The sequence below is a fragment of the Rhinoderma darwinii genome, chromosome 1, assembly GCF_050947455.1.
Source record: "Rhinoderma darwinii isolate aRhiDar2 chromosome 1, aRhiDar2.hap1, whole genome shotgun sequence".
Taxonomy (NCBI): domain Eukaryota; kingdom Metazoa; phylum Chordata; class Amphibia; order Anura; family Rhinodermatidae; genus Rhinoderma; species Rhinoderma darwinii.
This window is the reverse complement of record NC_134687.1, coordinates 310,188,594-310,204,274: the sequence shown is the minus strand read 5'-3', so window position 1 is coordinate 310,204,274 and position 15,681 is coordinate 310,188,594. Positions and strand designations below refer to the sequence as shown.

The 15,681-nt window shown below is 47.1% G+C and overlaps 1 protein-coding gene across 3 annotated transcripts in view; it reads left to right on the top strand.

The window, feature by feature from the left end:
• The first annotated feature begins 224 nt into the window (after positions 1-224).
• The window catches only part of HOOK3 (hook microtubule tethering protein 3), a 98,616-nt gene continuing 83,159 nt past the window's right edge, over positions 225-15,681 (top strand). For 2 of the 3 annotated variants that reach the window (XR_012847586.1, XM_075825518.1), the window contains exon 1: positions 225-943. Coding sequence is in view for 2 of the 3 variants with exons in the window: in XM_075825518.1 (XP_075681633.1) it covers positions 887-943 (57 nt within the window). In the remaining variant the exon portion in view is untranslated. The remainder of the gene's footprint in view (positions 944-15,681) is intronic. The other variant, XM_075825519.1, reaches the window with a different exon arrangement.

The following is a 15,681-nucleotide window of genomic DNA, read 5'->3' as shown; positions in this document are numbered from 1 at the left end:
TAACATCTGCACCCTGCTCTGACTCCAGGGACCGGCTGACAAATCCTCCTCCTCACACAGCAGCTGTATGAGGGTATGTTCACACGGCCTATTTACGGACGTAATTCGGGCGTTTTTGCCCCGAATTACGTCTGAAAATAGCGCCTCAATAGCGCTGACAAACATCTGCCCATTGAAAGCAATGGGCAGACGTTTGTCTGTTCACACGAGGCGTATATTTACGCGCCGCTGTCAAATGACGGCGCGTAAATAGACGCCCGCGTAGAAGAAGTGACCTGTCACTTCTTTGGCCGTAATTGGAGCCGCTATTCATTGCCTCCAATGAATAGCAGCGCTAATTACGGCCGTAATTGACGCGGCGTTCAAGCGCCTGCACATGCCGGTACGGCTGAATTTACGGGGATGTTTTCAGGCTGAAACATCCCCGTAATTTCAGCCGTTACGGACCCCCGCCGTGTGAACATACCCTGAGGGACAGAACCGGGCCTGTAAAATATCCGGTGGATGCTGCTGTGATTGTGCGCAGTGAGCGCTGGGTGTCAGCTGTGTATCACCCACAGACAGACACTGCGAGCAGGGGGAAGAGGAGGAGACCGACCACCCATCCCCCAGCAAGAGCGCCAGGGCCCGGAGCAGGGGGACACCACCGGAACCCTCCTAGGATAGCCAGACGAGGAGCGGCCGTAGAACAGCACCAAGAAGGAGGGGGCTTCCTAGACCGGACACAGAATTGGAACAACGGCCGCCGCTGAGCCCCGTTACCCGGTGTCGTTGGCCTGTGCACTAGTATTCCATCCAGCACCCTCCGTACACACAGTGCATGCGATTAGAGGATCGGGCTGCTGGAGATCTACTGGCGAAAAGCAAGTAGCGGACTGGGAAGAGGATGTTAAACGTGGAGAGCCTGGACCGGGTGGATCTCTGTGAGAGTCTGTTGACGTGGGTAAGTGTGGAAGGGCTGCACCTTCCCCCATCCGCCGCTCACTGAGGCCCGGCACGGCGAGGAGTACACAGGCTGCTGCTACTGCTGTCACTATACTCACCTCTCATATTGGACGTATAGACTTGGCACTATAGTATATATGTGTGTATATTGGCTGGCAGGGCCGAGCCACACAGTCCCGGTTGTAATATATGAATACCTAAAGTTCTAATAGGGTGGCAAAACCAGTCATGGAAATCTATACGACCAGCTGGGCAAGGACTTGGACTTTCCTTTATAGTATTCTTGGTCGCCTTTGTCACTTGTCAGTCAGGGGATCCCATAATCTAACCAGGGATGTCAAATTTCCCCCCACACAACATGAATGTTATGATTTTTTTGGTCATGAAAGGGTTATACACAAATCGATATTTCCCACGGTATAAACATTTTTGTATTGTGGTAAATATTGCTGTAATTTTTCTCTAACCATGCAATTATAGTTTACCACTAGTAAACATGAAAAACATTAGTGTTGCCACCAGTGGAGCACATACCGATCCCTCGGAAGAGATCATTTTTAGTAGAGTAGTGGATCGGAAAATCATTTGGATTGCTAATGTGAATTGTTACGTGTATGGCCATAGAAGAGATGGACCAGGACAATATAGGTTATTGTCACTTAAAGGGAACCTGTCACCAGCATTTCACCTATTAAACCAGCAATACCTGGTGAAAGTGGGTGAAAAATCATTTTTATGTAACCCATAAGTATCTTCTAAGTAGGTTCTGTACCTTTTTAGTATTCCGTTTTTCAGTGTTCCCGTGTCAAATCTTCATTCCTCAAGTCGTGCCACTTTACTTTTGATTGACAGCTCCTCACCTTCCCCCATCGCACACGGAATCCCGCGCTTGCACATCAATGTCCTGTTCTGGTGCGTGCGCACAACGAAACACTATAGCGATGAACACAGTTACTAGATTTGGGACCAGGACAAAGCAGGAATGGGTATCGAACCATACATGTCGGGCGGATGCGCGCAATCTCAGATGAGATTTCGGCATTCAGGGTGGGCCAGTTTTTGGCGGTGGGCGGGCATAAGAAGGAGAACGAACGAGACTGACAAATTATTACCATAAAAGGCGCGTAACGTCTGCAGATGACTATTTACAGTCGGAGGAGGAGTTTAGGAGAGGGGATAACGGCAATGAACTTTTGACAGCAGCGTCCATCGAGGGGTGAGGAGAGATCAATAGGTGAAATTCTGGTGACTGGTTCCCTGGGCAATTATCAGGCAAATGAGTGTTGATAGAACGCTGGTTCCCAATAATTGCCCTGTGTAAACAGGGCAGCGATCAGCAGATGAACCTGCAAACGCTCGTTTATCAGCTGATCGTATCATTTTAAATGCCTTAAATATTATCGTATCAGGGAGAAGCGCTGCCGACATGATAGAAATGTATAAGGACGAGCGATCGGAGTAACGAGCGCTCGTCCCCATACGTAGCTTCTTGTGAAAGGAGTAAACGAATGCCGATCAAGAATGTCTCGTTGATCGGCGCTCGTTGCACCGGCCAAACTTGGCCGATGTAAAAGTACCTTTGCCCAAAACGATGGGATTTATTGTATGTAAATATTTCTGGTGTGGCTGGGTCGCCATCTGGATTCTCTATACTATCTGACAGAAATTTTTAGTGTGCAGACAATGAATATGTCAAAACAGGCTGAGGAAGGTTCTGATTGGATTATACCTATGGTAAACGGTGATTGGATAAAAATTAAAGGGGTTGTCTCATGAACACAACGCCTGTCCATATTCCATATTAGGCCCGCTTGGGACCCCCCCCCTCTATGAGCCAGTACGGAGATTCGCTTTGGACGAGCAGCTCCCATTCTGATGGACTGGACCCATCCTTGTATTACATGGACTGCCTTTCATCTGAAGAAAAAATACCTGGCTGGCTGTGACTTCAAAATCCGCTGTGCGCCAGGAGCGGGGACCCATAAACTGAGACGACCCCTTTAAGGCTGGTGTCGAACGTCCATAATGCGGGCGCAACATCCAGTCCTCCTGCGGGTTTACCGAGGTTCTATGGTGATCCCAAGTCCAGTTCAGTAGAACCATGGGATGTCCAGGTGTTTCTGCTGTAATATGCAGCTGCATTATGGCCCTGTTCACATCTGCGTCAGAGGCTCCATAAGAGCAGAGCATTGCAGATGTGAACAGGGCGTAACTACATTCAGACATGGTGGATGTGGCTTCAGCACAAAGTACAGTCTCATCCATTCTAATGGCAGTGAATGGGGATTTACCCGCCTCTCCGCGTTACATTTGCTACAATAGGAATGATTATTGCCATCCTAACAATACATTTGTGTGTGTATAAGGTCAGACCCGCTGTCGTGATAACGAATTATCGGAATATCTGTCGGATTAGACCATGTACGGCATAGGTGTAAATCCATTTAGCGGTTCTGGGACATAATAATGTATGCAGGAATAAAGAGCGTTATTTTGCATACAATGAAGAGGGTTGTTGTCATGTAAATAGTGAGGTAGACCCATCATTGTGCCGCTGTCCATGTGACTGTGTACAATATGATGAAGGATGTGCGAGCTTTGTCACAGCCTCTTTGTCTGACTCCGAGCAGTCTGGATCTGTCTCCCATTCTTCCATCATCATATCATGAATATCTGCCCTGGAGCTTTCATTGCAGTTCTTCATTCCCAAACACCCCGGCTTCTACAATTCTCAGATGTAGCAGAGCTGTGTGTATTGTAATATAGATGATTAACATAGTGTAGTAGGTTTTACTTGGAGTCCTGTGTAAAACCTGCCCGATATTACAGTGTAGCGAACAACATTTGTATATATACTACCGCACAGACTGATTTTTTATTTTTTTTCTAAGGCTTTTGTTTCAATACTTCGCTTGCCTCCATCTGCGTTTACATCTGCGTCGGGCTTCCGTTGTTCGTGAGTTCCATTGGACCTTTCCGTCAGGGGAACCCTTGAGCGAAAACCAAACTGAAACCATAGCTTCCGTTTGCATTACCATTGATTTCAATGGTAATGCTTCTGTTGCAAAGGGTTCCCGTTTGCCTCTGTTCCGTAAGGTTTCTGTTCTTTTGGCGGAGACAATAGCGCAGTCGACTACGCTATTGATTCCGCTAAAAAAACAAAACATTTGCAACGGAAGCATTAACATTGAAATCAATGGTAATGCAAATGGAAAGCTATGATTTGCGTTCATGGGTTCCCCTGACGGAAAGGTCTAATGGGACCCACGAATGGGAGCCCGACGCATATGTGAACGAAGCTGTAGATGTCAAAAGCTGTTAACCTTTGAACACTTTCTTAAAAAAAAATAATAATTTGTATTAGGCTGAGTTCACACTGGGCAGATACGCAAAAGCACGCAGCATATTCGCCTTGTGCGCCGCAGGGAATTCGGGGCGGAAAACTGCAACTAACTGTGGTGCAGTTTTTCACCCAGAATGTCCACTGTGGAAAACTACACCACTTGCCGGCCTGCTAGCAGACATCCCAGGAGGCTGGCCTGGAGAAAGAAGCACAGACTTACAGTATAAGGCCCCATGCGCTCGAACGTATTTTTGCGGCCACAATTCACCCGCAAATCTCCCGGTGAATTGTGGCCCCATTAATTTCAATGGGCCCATGCACACGACCGTGGTTTTCACGGTCCATGCATTGCACAGGAGCCTGGACCGCAAAAAGAACGGACATGTCTTATTACGGCCGCGGTTTGCCGTCCAGGCTAGGGATGTCACGATACCAGAATTTGGACTTCGATACCGATACTTTGTGTAGTTATTGCGATTTCGATACCAAAACGATACTCTGGCAACCGTAATAAAAAAAAAAAAGGTCTTCCATTTTATGATGTGAGGCATGAGATGTGATCAATTTTGAATGCGCCTCACATTAATAGTAATTCACCCCATCATGTTTCTCAGTCATAATGGGTTAATGTGTGAGGTACATGATGGGATTAATGTGAGGCACATGGAGGTTAAATTCATCACACCTCGTGCCCCACAATAAGGCCTTATTTACACGAGCGTAGTTCACGTCCGTGATACGCGCGTAAAAATCACACGGGTCACACGGACCTATGTAAGGCCCCATGCACACGACCGTAAAAACGCCCGTAATTACGGGCCCATAAACTTCTATTGGCCACGGGTACCTCCCCGTATGCTTACGGGAAGGTGCCCGTGCCGTTGAAAAAGATAGAACAGAGGGGCGTAGCTTGGACATGGCGCTGACCAGACGTGCTGCTTGAGAGCTCCGTTCCTGCACTTCCATAACCCGCTCATAAGCATACTATAAGACACACTTGAACCTTCCTAAGGGTATGTTCACATGGCCAAATTTCAGACGTATACGAGGCGTATTATGCCTCGTTTTACGTCTGAAAATAGGGCTGCAATACGTCGGCAAACATCTGCCCATTCATTTGAATGGGTTTGCCGACGTATTGTGCAGACGACCTGTAATTTACGCGTCGTCGTTTGACAGCTGTCAAACGACGACGCGTAAATTTACTGCCTCGGCAAAGAAGTGCAGGGCACTTCTTTGCCACGTAATTTGAGCCGTTCTTCATTGAAATCAATGAAGCACGGCTCAAGGTTTACGAGCGTCTCAGACGCCTCGTAAATTACGAGGAGGAGCTTTTACGTGTGAAACGAGGCAGCTGTTAACAGTCTGTCTTTTCACACGTAACTGCCTCTCAGCGTGTGAACATACCCTAAATGGTTAGGAAATCTAAGGCAACCACGTGGGACTCAATACTGTACGAGACAGATGTCTTCAGCCGGTTCCATTCAGCGATTTCTCACCGACGCTGCTGCTGGGCCGTCTCCCAAGATGGCGCCGTTGGAGGTGAGACGAACTGTACCAGGATTCCCGCTTGCAGAGGAGTCTTCTTCAGGAGTTGCTACTGCGGCTGCAGCATCAGGTACCGACAGTACCCCCTCTCCGGTCTTTGGCTCCCAGGGTTCGTTCCCTTCCCTGCTGGCAGGGGTGGAGATGGGCCCTTCTGGAACTGTCATGGCGCTTCCCGCTCCGTCCTGCTCGCCACGTGGTGTCAGTCATGGCGCCCGGACCTCTCATTCCTCATCCTCTGGCATGCTGGGGTCTGCATCTCCTTGGGATTTGGATCTTCATTCCTCCACCCACATTAATGGCTCTGCTAGCATGGGAGATGATTTACAGGGCCTGAGATAGCAGCTCGCCTCATTGCCCACTAAACAGGACATGGAGCGTTATGTGAATCGTCTTGAGATGACTTATAAATCAGAGATACAGGCTCTTACGACTAATGTCTCTCAATTGTCCGATCAAGTTCAGCACATAGAAGGCGATGTTTCATCTGTTACACAGCAGCAAGTTTCTCATGCAGAACGGCTGGATCATCATTCCCAGCAGATTCATGCTTTATTTAACCTGGCTGAAGATCATGAGAATCGGAATCGCCGTAACAACATTCGGCTCCGGGGCATTCCTGAGGATATATCTTCGGGGCAACTCATATCTGTCTTACAGTCTTTATTTAACTCCCTGCTGGAGCGTCCTGCTGATGATCCATTGGAGCTGGATAGGGCTCACAGGACTCTAGGCCCTCGTAACCCGGATCCTGATAGGCCTAGAGATGTGCTATGCCGTGTCCATTTTTTCTCTCTGAAGGAGCAGATCATGAGGAAGGCCCGAGAGAAAGGGGTCGAGATCCAGTTGTTATCCGACCTGTCCAAGATGACCCTGGATAAACGCTGAGTGCTTCGTCCCTTGCTGGATGCGCTGAAAGAGCATGAGATCTCCTATTCCTGGGGTCACCCCTTCCAGCTACAGGTCCGCAGAGATGGGACATTGCTGAGTGTTCGAGACCCAGGGGATGTCCCGGACTTCTGTGCTGCCCTCCAGGTGCCGAGAGTTTCCCTGCCTGATTGGCCGTATGTCCCTCTTCCACCACAGCGCTCAAGGCCACGCCGACGTGGTCGTTCTCCCGCTTATCCTATGGGTCGTCCTGGGGGGCGACATACAGATCCGCTGTGATTTTGTATAGAGGTTTTTTTTTGGTCAGCCATCAGTCGGCTTAGGCCGGTTAAGCTATAATGTTACTGCTTATATCTTGTGAGGCGAAGGTCTGATGTGTGTTTTTATAATACCCAGATATGCTTGTTCTTTCACCCTAGATAGGGACTGCAGGTGCTCAGATTGATCAGTTAACCGGGATTAATTAATGTTCTTCAGCTGCCAGTACTACTGCACTATGTATGCTATGTGATTATATACGTTGTTACTAATTACATGCCTGTGCATTCATGCGGTACCTGTGTAAATTTCCGGGAATGTAATGTTATGTAGGCATCTCTGTTTTGATCCTGACCAAATGCCGGCCATTATTTCACTCTCTCATGATATTGAGCTAACTGCCTTGATGTTCTTTCTGTTCAAGTGTTGGTTCTAAGATGTGTGATATTTGCACTGGGTTGGGGAGTGTGGGGCACTGGCTAGACCTTGTCCTGACACTTCTCCTCTTAGGGACTCACTGGTTATATCCGGTGTATTCTTGACTGTTTCTCCTTGAGTAGCTCAAGGAGTAGGTGATTATTTCACCTTTCTGTTTGTCTTTGTTGTTGTCTTCCCCCTCCTTGTTTGTCCTGTTGTTCGTCGCGCCTCTACTTAGCACATTGCTCTACGAGCTCCTTCAGTGAGTGGTGGCAATGGCACAATTGAAGACTTGCACCTTTAATGCTAGGGGGCTTAATGTCCCAGAAAAACGCTCACAAAATTCATATAACATGCATAAAGAGCGGGTACATATTTTGTTCCTGCAAGAAACTCACTTTCAGACGGGCCATACGCCACAGTTCACGAACAGATATTTTCCGGCCTGGTTCCACAGTACCAACCCGGAATCCAAGTCCAAGGGTGCCAGTATATGTATTCATAAGTCACTCTCGCATAAAATTCTGGATGTTCTGTTTGACCCGGATGGTAGATATGTTTTTCTCAAACTATCCATAAGTAATAAGATCTTTACTTTGGCTAATCTATACCTCCCCAATAAGGACCAGGCACGAGTAGGCCGATTGTACTTAAAGAGGCTCTGTCACCAGATTTTGCAACCCCTATCTGCTATTGCAGCAGATCGGCGCTGCAATGTAGATTACAGTAACGTTTTTATTTTTAAAAAACAAGCATTTTTGGCCAAGTTATGGCCATTTTTGTATTTATGCAAATGAGGCTTGCAAAAGTACAACTGGGCGTGTTGAAAAGTAAAAGTACAACTGGGCGTGTATTGTGTGCGTACATCGGGGCGTGTTTACTACTTTTACTAGCTGGGCGTTCTGATGAGAAGTATCATCCACTTCTCTTCAGAACGCCCAGCTTCTGCCAGATCACGCTGTGACGTCACTCACAGGTCCTGCATCGTGTCAGACGAGCCGGCACCAGAGGCTACAGTTGATTCTGCAGCAGCATCAGCGTTTGCAGGTAAGTAGCTACATCGATTTACCTGCAAACGCCGATGCTGCTGCAGAATCAACTGTAGCCTCTGGTGCCGATGTGTCCTCGCTCGTCTGACACGATGCAGGACCTGTGAGTGACGACACAGCGTGATCTCTCGAACACGCTGTGTCTGCACTGCCAGAAGCTGGGCGTTCTGAAGAGAAGTGGATGATACTTCTCGTCAGAAAGCCCAGCTAGTAAAAGTAGTAAACACACCCCGATATACGCACATAATACACGCCCAGTTGTACTTTTACTTTTCAACACGCCCAGTTGTACTTTTGCAAGCCTCATTTGCATAAATACAAAAATGGTCATAACTTGGCCAAAAATGCTCGTTTTTAAAAAATAAAAACGTTACTGTTATCTACATTGCAGCGCCGATCTGCTGCAATAGCAGATAGAGGTTGCAAAATCTGGTGACAGAGCCTCTTTAAGGAAATTGGAAGAGTTCACTGAGGGCGTTCTAATTGTTGGAGGTGATTTTAATCTGACTTTTGATTCCAGACTTGACACCTCCTCGGGCAGGTCTGTTGTTCCTAAGTCACATTTGGGGGCCCTGAAAAATGTGATGCATTCCATGCAGTTGATTGACGTGTGGAGGATCCTTCATCCTCCGGTAAGAGAATTTCTCCCCATTGCATAATATGTATAGTAGGATAGACGCTTTTTTGATTAGCCACCACTTGCTTACCTGGCACCCTACCTCTGACGTGGGCCCTATGATTTGGTCTGACCATGCACCTGTGTTTCTGACCCTTACATTTCCTAATTCAAGGCCTAATTTCCAATCCTGGAAACTTAATGACAACTTGTTGCGGGATGCAGTATGCGTGGCGGCCATTAAAAATTCACTCACCGGTTTCTTTGAGATTCATGAACATGAAGCTACTCCCTTGCCACTCCAGTGGGAGGCACTGAAGTGTGTCATTCGAGGGGTACTCCTACAACATGGGGCGCGGTTGAAGCGTGAAAAGGGGTTTGCGATTGCACGGCTCCTGATTCAGATACGGGATTTGGAATCATGTCATAAACTGGTTCCATCCTCACAGATTTTTGCAGAGCTTACTACAGCGAGAGAATCCTTGCGTTCTCTGATAGATCAGTCACATGCTCGGTTCAGGGATCGGATGCGCAAGCACGCATATGAATATGCAGATAAATGCGGTAGGTCACTGGCACGAATACTGCATCCCCGTACACAAGCGTCATATATCCCTAAAGTTTCATCTCCCTCGGGTGTTGAGGTTCATGACCCGGTCGGTATTACTGGCTGCTTTAAACGCTATTATTCGGCGCTATACAATATTAAAGGCCAATTTCATGATATGCAGGCAGAATCGTTACGGGATAAAATAGACCGTTATGTTCATGATACTGCGTTGCCGACCTTGGAGGAGGGGGTGGCTTTGGAGCTTGAGGAGGATTTTTTGGTAACCGAAGTGGAGCGTGCTATTGGAGAGTCGCCCTTGGGCAAAAGCCCGGGGCCAGATGGGTTTAATAACAAATTTTATAAGGCATTTAAAGATCAACTGGCTCCTTTTCTGACAAAAGTTTTTAACTCTGTGACCTCCTCGTGTCCCTTTTGCGCCTCAATCCCTCGAGGCTCATATAACTCTTCTACCAAAACCAGGCAAGGACCCAACGGTGTGCGCAAACTTCAGGCCCATATCGTTAATTAATGTAGATGTGAAGCTTTTCGCGAAGCTGCTTACCTCTCGGTTATCGCCGTTACTACCAGGCTTGATTTTGGATGATCAGGTGGGGTTTGTATGTGGTCGTGAAGCGCCGGATAACACCAACAAAACCCTCCTTTTGACGTCGTACTGCCAGTCCCGTAAGATACCGATGTGTTTACTCTCGATAGATGCCGAAAAGGCTTTTCATAGAGTGCACTGGGTGTTCCTCCGCAGTGTCCTGACACAGGTGGGCCTTGGCACCACCACGGTGGATAGGATAATGGCCTTGTACCAAAGGCCTTCTGCTCGAGTTCGTGTTAACGGACTATTATCTGATCCTCTGTCTATTGCTAATGGCACGAGACAGGGGTGCCCACTTTCGCCTCTTTTGTATGTTCTGGTCATGGAACACCCGGCCGTGGCGCTGCGGAACAACCATAATATTAACGGTATACGGGTTGGCTCACGACATCATAAATTGGCGTTATATGCGGATGACCTCTTGGTATTCATCACAACTCCCATGATTTCTTTGCCATCCCTGACGGAGGAGTTTGAGTGCTTTGGCCATCTAAGTAATTTTAAAGTCAATTACTCTAAATCGGAGGCCTTGAATATCTCTTTGGATCAACCTTTAGCTGCCCATCTTGCTCAGGTTTTTCCGTTCAGGTGGCAACCTAAATCTTTAAAATATCTAGGGATACATGTCCCTACACAACAGTCAGACTTGTATGCTCTGAATTATACGCCCATCCTACAGCGCACAATGAAGGACTTGGCGGAATACGGCGGGAACCGCATGTCGTGGTTTGGACGTATCAATGCAGTCAAAATGGATGTCTTGCCCAAATTTTTATATCTCTTCCAGACCGTCCCTATTGCAGTACCATCCAGTTTTTTCCAGGTTTTACATAGGGCCATTACTAAGTTTGTGTGGGGCTCCTCTAAGCCTCGTATCCGGTATGCTGTCCTTAGCCGACCAAAAGTAGACGGGGGCGCGGGTCTCCCAGACTTTAAACGATACCATCAAGCAGCGATAATTATGAGTAGTGGATTGGTTCCATTCGGAGTCAGGTAAGCAATGGGTGCGCATGGAAAATGCTATGTCTCCTCTTGCATTATCCTCTCTACCGTGGCTGTCAGTCCTTCAGAGACAAACTCTCCCTCTTCCTTTCCTCACACGTCAGTTTCTCATGGTATGGGAACGGATCTTGGGCACTACGGGCCTTGTTCATCGCCCTGGGTCCCTTGACTCCTCTATTTGATAACCCTTCTTTCCCTACGGTGGAGGGTGTTGATACATTCCTCTGTTGGGAGAGAGAAAATGGTGGATGTATATCTGAGACCCTTACTCCAGACGGTGCCATGTTGCCAATGACAGATGTATCGGTTGCCTGCCCGGGAAGGAGGTCAACCTGGTGGTCTTATTTGCAGTTACGGTCCTATATCTCTTCCATGGGTGATTGTATGGTCTTTCTACAGGATAAGACTCCTCTGGAACTCTACTTGTCCTTGCCCACAGCCCCTTCTCATGTGTTGTCTCACCTACATGGGATCCTTCTGCCGAAATTTGCTTTTTCTCAATTATCCTTCACTGCCGCATGGGACGAGGAAATGGGGGTTAGACACTCTGAGGAAGAGTGGGGTACCGCCTTCCTGTTAGCTCATAAATTACCGATGTCTTGTTTTGCACAAGAAAAGAATTACAAAATACTTACCAGGTGGTACCGCTGTCCGACTTTGTTGCACAGGATATTCCCAGATGTGTCTGCTGATTGTTGGAGGTGTGTGGGGGGGGGGGGGCCTCCTGGAACTATGTTGCATATTTGGTGGGATTGTCCCATGCTACGTCCCTTTTGGGGGAAGATTTTTGATCTAGGCAACAAGCTTTTCCATGCTGAGGTCCCAACCTCGGCTTCCATAGGCTTGCTTTCTATGGCCCCGGGATCACTCCCACACCTCAAAAGGGGGATCTTTCGACATTTCTTGACTGCAGCGAGAACGGTGATTCCTCGTCACTGGAAATCACGTACTGTACCGTCCCTGGCGGAATGGGTAACAGAGGTGAATGGGATCATGAGGATGGAGGAGTTACTGTCCGTGGATAGGGGAAATCCGGGATTTTCGTCCAGAATTGGGTAGTGTGGTCTGGATTCCGGGATGGTACTGATCTACCTCTCTGGTTGGATGGCAGGTTCTAAATTAATCATAGCACCTACATGAGGCGCTTTTGTCTTTTGTCTGTATGTAATTTCCCTTTGTGGTCTGATGTTATGTATGGTATGTCCATATACTCAAAAGTGCTCTTATATGTGTCACTTCTCACTTTACTGGGGGGGGGTGGTCTCCCTGACTATTGCACTGATTTAATGCGAACATGATACTGTTATTGCCGTTATATCTCTTTTTTTTTCATTCAATTTCGTTAGGTAGGAGGCTACCGCCTATTGTTGTTCTTATACTTGTATATATATGTATACGAATACTGTTGTTATGCTATGATGCTTCACTAGAATGTATTGTACTGCGTACAAATTTCTACTTTTTTGCACAAACCGTGAAATGTTTTTGTATTGTTTTATTTTCAAAATAAAAATCTTTGATAAAGAAAAATATAGAACATGTCCTATTTCAGGCCGTAATTACGGCACGGGCAGCCCATAGAAGTCTATGGGGCTCCCGTAATTACGGGTGACTACGTGTGTGCACCCGTAATTACAGGAGCGTTGCTAGGCGACGTCAGTGTATAGTCGCTGTCCAGGATGCTGAAAGAGTTAAACGATCGGCAGTAACTCTTTCAGCACCAGGGACAGTGACTACCGATCACAATATAGATAAAGCTGTAAAAAAAAAAAAAAAGACGTTCATACTTACCCAGAACTCCCTGCTTCTTCCTCCAGTCCGGCCTCCTGGGATGACGTTACAGCCCATGTGACTGCTGCAGCCAATCACAGGCCAATCACTGGCTGCAGCGGTCACATGGACTGCGCGTCATCCAGGGAGGTCGGACTGGATGTCAAGAGAGGGACGCGTCACCAAGACAACGGCCGGGTAAGTATGAATTTCTTTTACTTTTACCTCGGAAAGGGCTGTCCCTTCTCTCTATCCTGCACTGATAGAGAGAAGGGGCTGCCGATTAGTGCAGTGCAATTTTGCAGAGAAAACGTGGCCGTAAATACTGGTGCAATACGGGTCGAATACGTGTGACCAAGGACCCGTATTTACGCCAGTATTTACAGGTGGACAAAAATACGGTCGTGTGCATGAGGCCTAAGGCAATGGGGACATTCAGACAGTCCATGTTTTTCACGCAGCGTGTGTCCGCTGCATGAAACTCACGACATGTCCTATACTTGAGCGTTTTTTGCGCATCACGCACCCATTGAAGTCAATTCGTGCGTGAAAATCATGCGCAGCAAACGGACGCACTTCTGTGTGCCGCTCGTGATTCACGCAACAGTAGATCAAGAAATTACGGGAAAGATAAAACCACCTCCATTTCTTCTTCTAAACCTCAAAACCGCGTGTCATAAGGATGGCATATGCGCGAAAATCACGCAGCAATGTACCAAACACTTATGACACACGGAGCTGCAACGCGCAAAAAACGCACACGTTTGTGTAAATAAGGCCTGAAAGAAAGCAGTTTCTTTTTTTTTTTTTTACAGCGTTCACACCATTAATGACGTAAAACAATTGTTGTGAAGGCTTTTACGGCCGCGCCAATACCGAATATGTAGATATTTTATGTATTGAGACTTATTTTAATGTTTATTGTAAAAAATGTGTATGTGTATTTTTATTTAATATTACTTTGTTTTTACTTTATTTTTAAACTTTATTGTACTGGCATATATCTATAGGCCCGTACATTAGCCTGTGTACGGATAGTACACAGGCAGTTGTTAGGACATACCTAAGTATGCCCTAACAGGAAATATGGTAGGACAGCCCTGGGGTCCTTCAATGGTTCCTGGGCTGTCTGCCCATATATGGTATGGCCCTCGATCGCGTCACATGAATTCCTGTGACGCGATCCATAGGGGCACCCCCCCTTCTCATTTTCCTCTGAATGCTGCGGTCAGCTTTGATCGCAGCATTCGGGGGAATAACGGCGGAGATGGGGTTTCTCTGACCGCCGCCGTTCTGCAGCGGGGCTGTGTAATAGCCATTGCCCCGCTTCTGACATTGTGACCGCGCAGTTAGCATGAGGTGATGCTGCCGGCGCTGCACTAATGACCGGCGGTTCAGGCACTAAAGACAGAACATGGGGGTGTTATGCAGTGCACCCGTCATGTTTGGTCTTCAGTGCCGCTGCTAGTGCAGCGCCAGCCGCATCACATCATGCTGACGGCGCACACACACTTGTCAGGACCCAGGAGCGCGGCAATGACTGTATCACACAGCCGCGCTCTCATACATTCATGCATTACTATACTAAGCTGTGCGGCTGCACAACTTTGTATCAAAGTACATGAAATAATAATATCGAACTGTTTGGGGGTGCACGGTATCGAAACCGTATCAAAGTTTCGATGCATTGTGCATCCCTAGTCCAGGCTCATAGAAATGAATGTACAGGGCCATGTGCACGCCGCGGCCGTCCGAGCCCCAAATCACGGCCGTGCACACCACTACGGTCGTGTGCATTAGGCCTAAGATAGATATATATATGCATATATATATATATTATTATTTTTTTTCCTGCGTTGCGTTTTTCGAGCTCGAAACGTAATTTCTATTTGTTGCGGTTTTTACCTGCAACAAATAAGCAGTGTTTATACAAATTTAATTGACATGCTGCAGAATAAAATTCCGCACCGCAGGTCAATTTCTGAGCATTTTTTCCTCTGCGTTTCTGCAGCGTGTGGATGAGATTTGTTTTATCTCATCCACTTTGTTGCTACTGTATTTGCTGCTGATTTCTGCAGCAATTCCGTTGACAAACGCAGACATTCCGCTACCGCAAAAGCGCACCATTTCCTGCTTTTTTTTTACGGCAGAAAACGGTGTGTATTTTGCAGCGTTTTTCACAATTTTAGGAGATAGACATCTCCTCCGAAAAACGCAGCAATTCTGGCCACTTTTTCGCAGCAGTTATTGACATGCTGCGGTCTGAAAAATACGCACCACAGGTTAATTCCTGCTTGGAATTTTTACGCAGCGTGTGGATGAGATTTGTTAAAGCTCATCCACTATGTTGTTACTGTATTCTGCTGTTTTTTTTCCTTTAGATAATTCCGTCCGGAAAAAACGCTGCAATTCCGCAGCGTGTGTATGAGCCCTTAACCGTTTATTAATTGATTATTAAAAAAAATGTTCTGCTGTTACCCCTCTGCATCCTCCACTGATCGTAGTCTCAGCATAGTCCTTACATGCCCTCGACCGACCCTATGCCCCATTCGGTATAGAACCTTCCATACAATCGCTGCATGACCTGGTCATCTGACTGCTGTGAATAATTGATCTTGGTTAGGTAGGTCACTCTATACAGAGCCTTTCAATGTGGTTTTTTTTTTTTAGGGCACAACTGCAGCATGTATG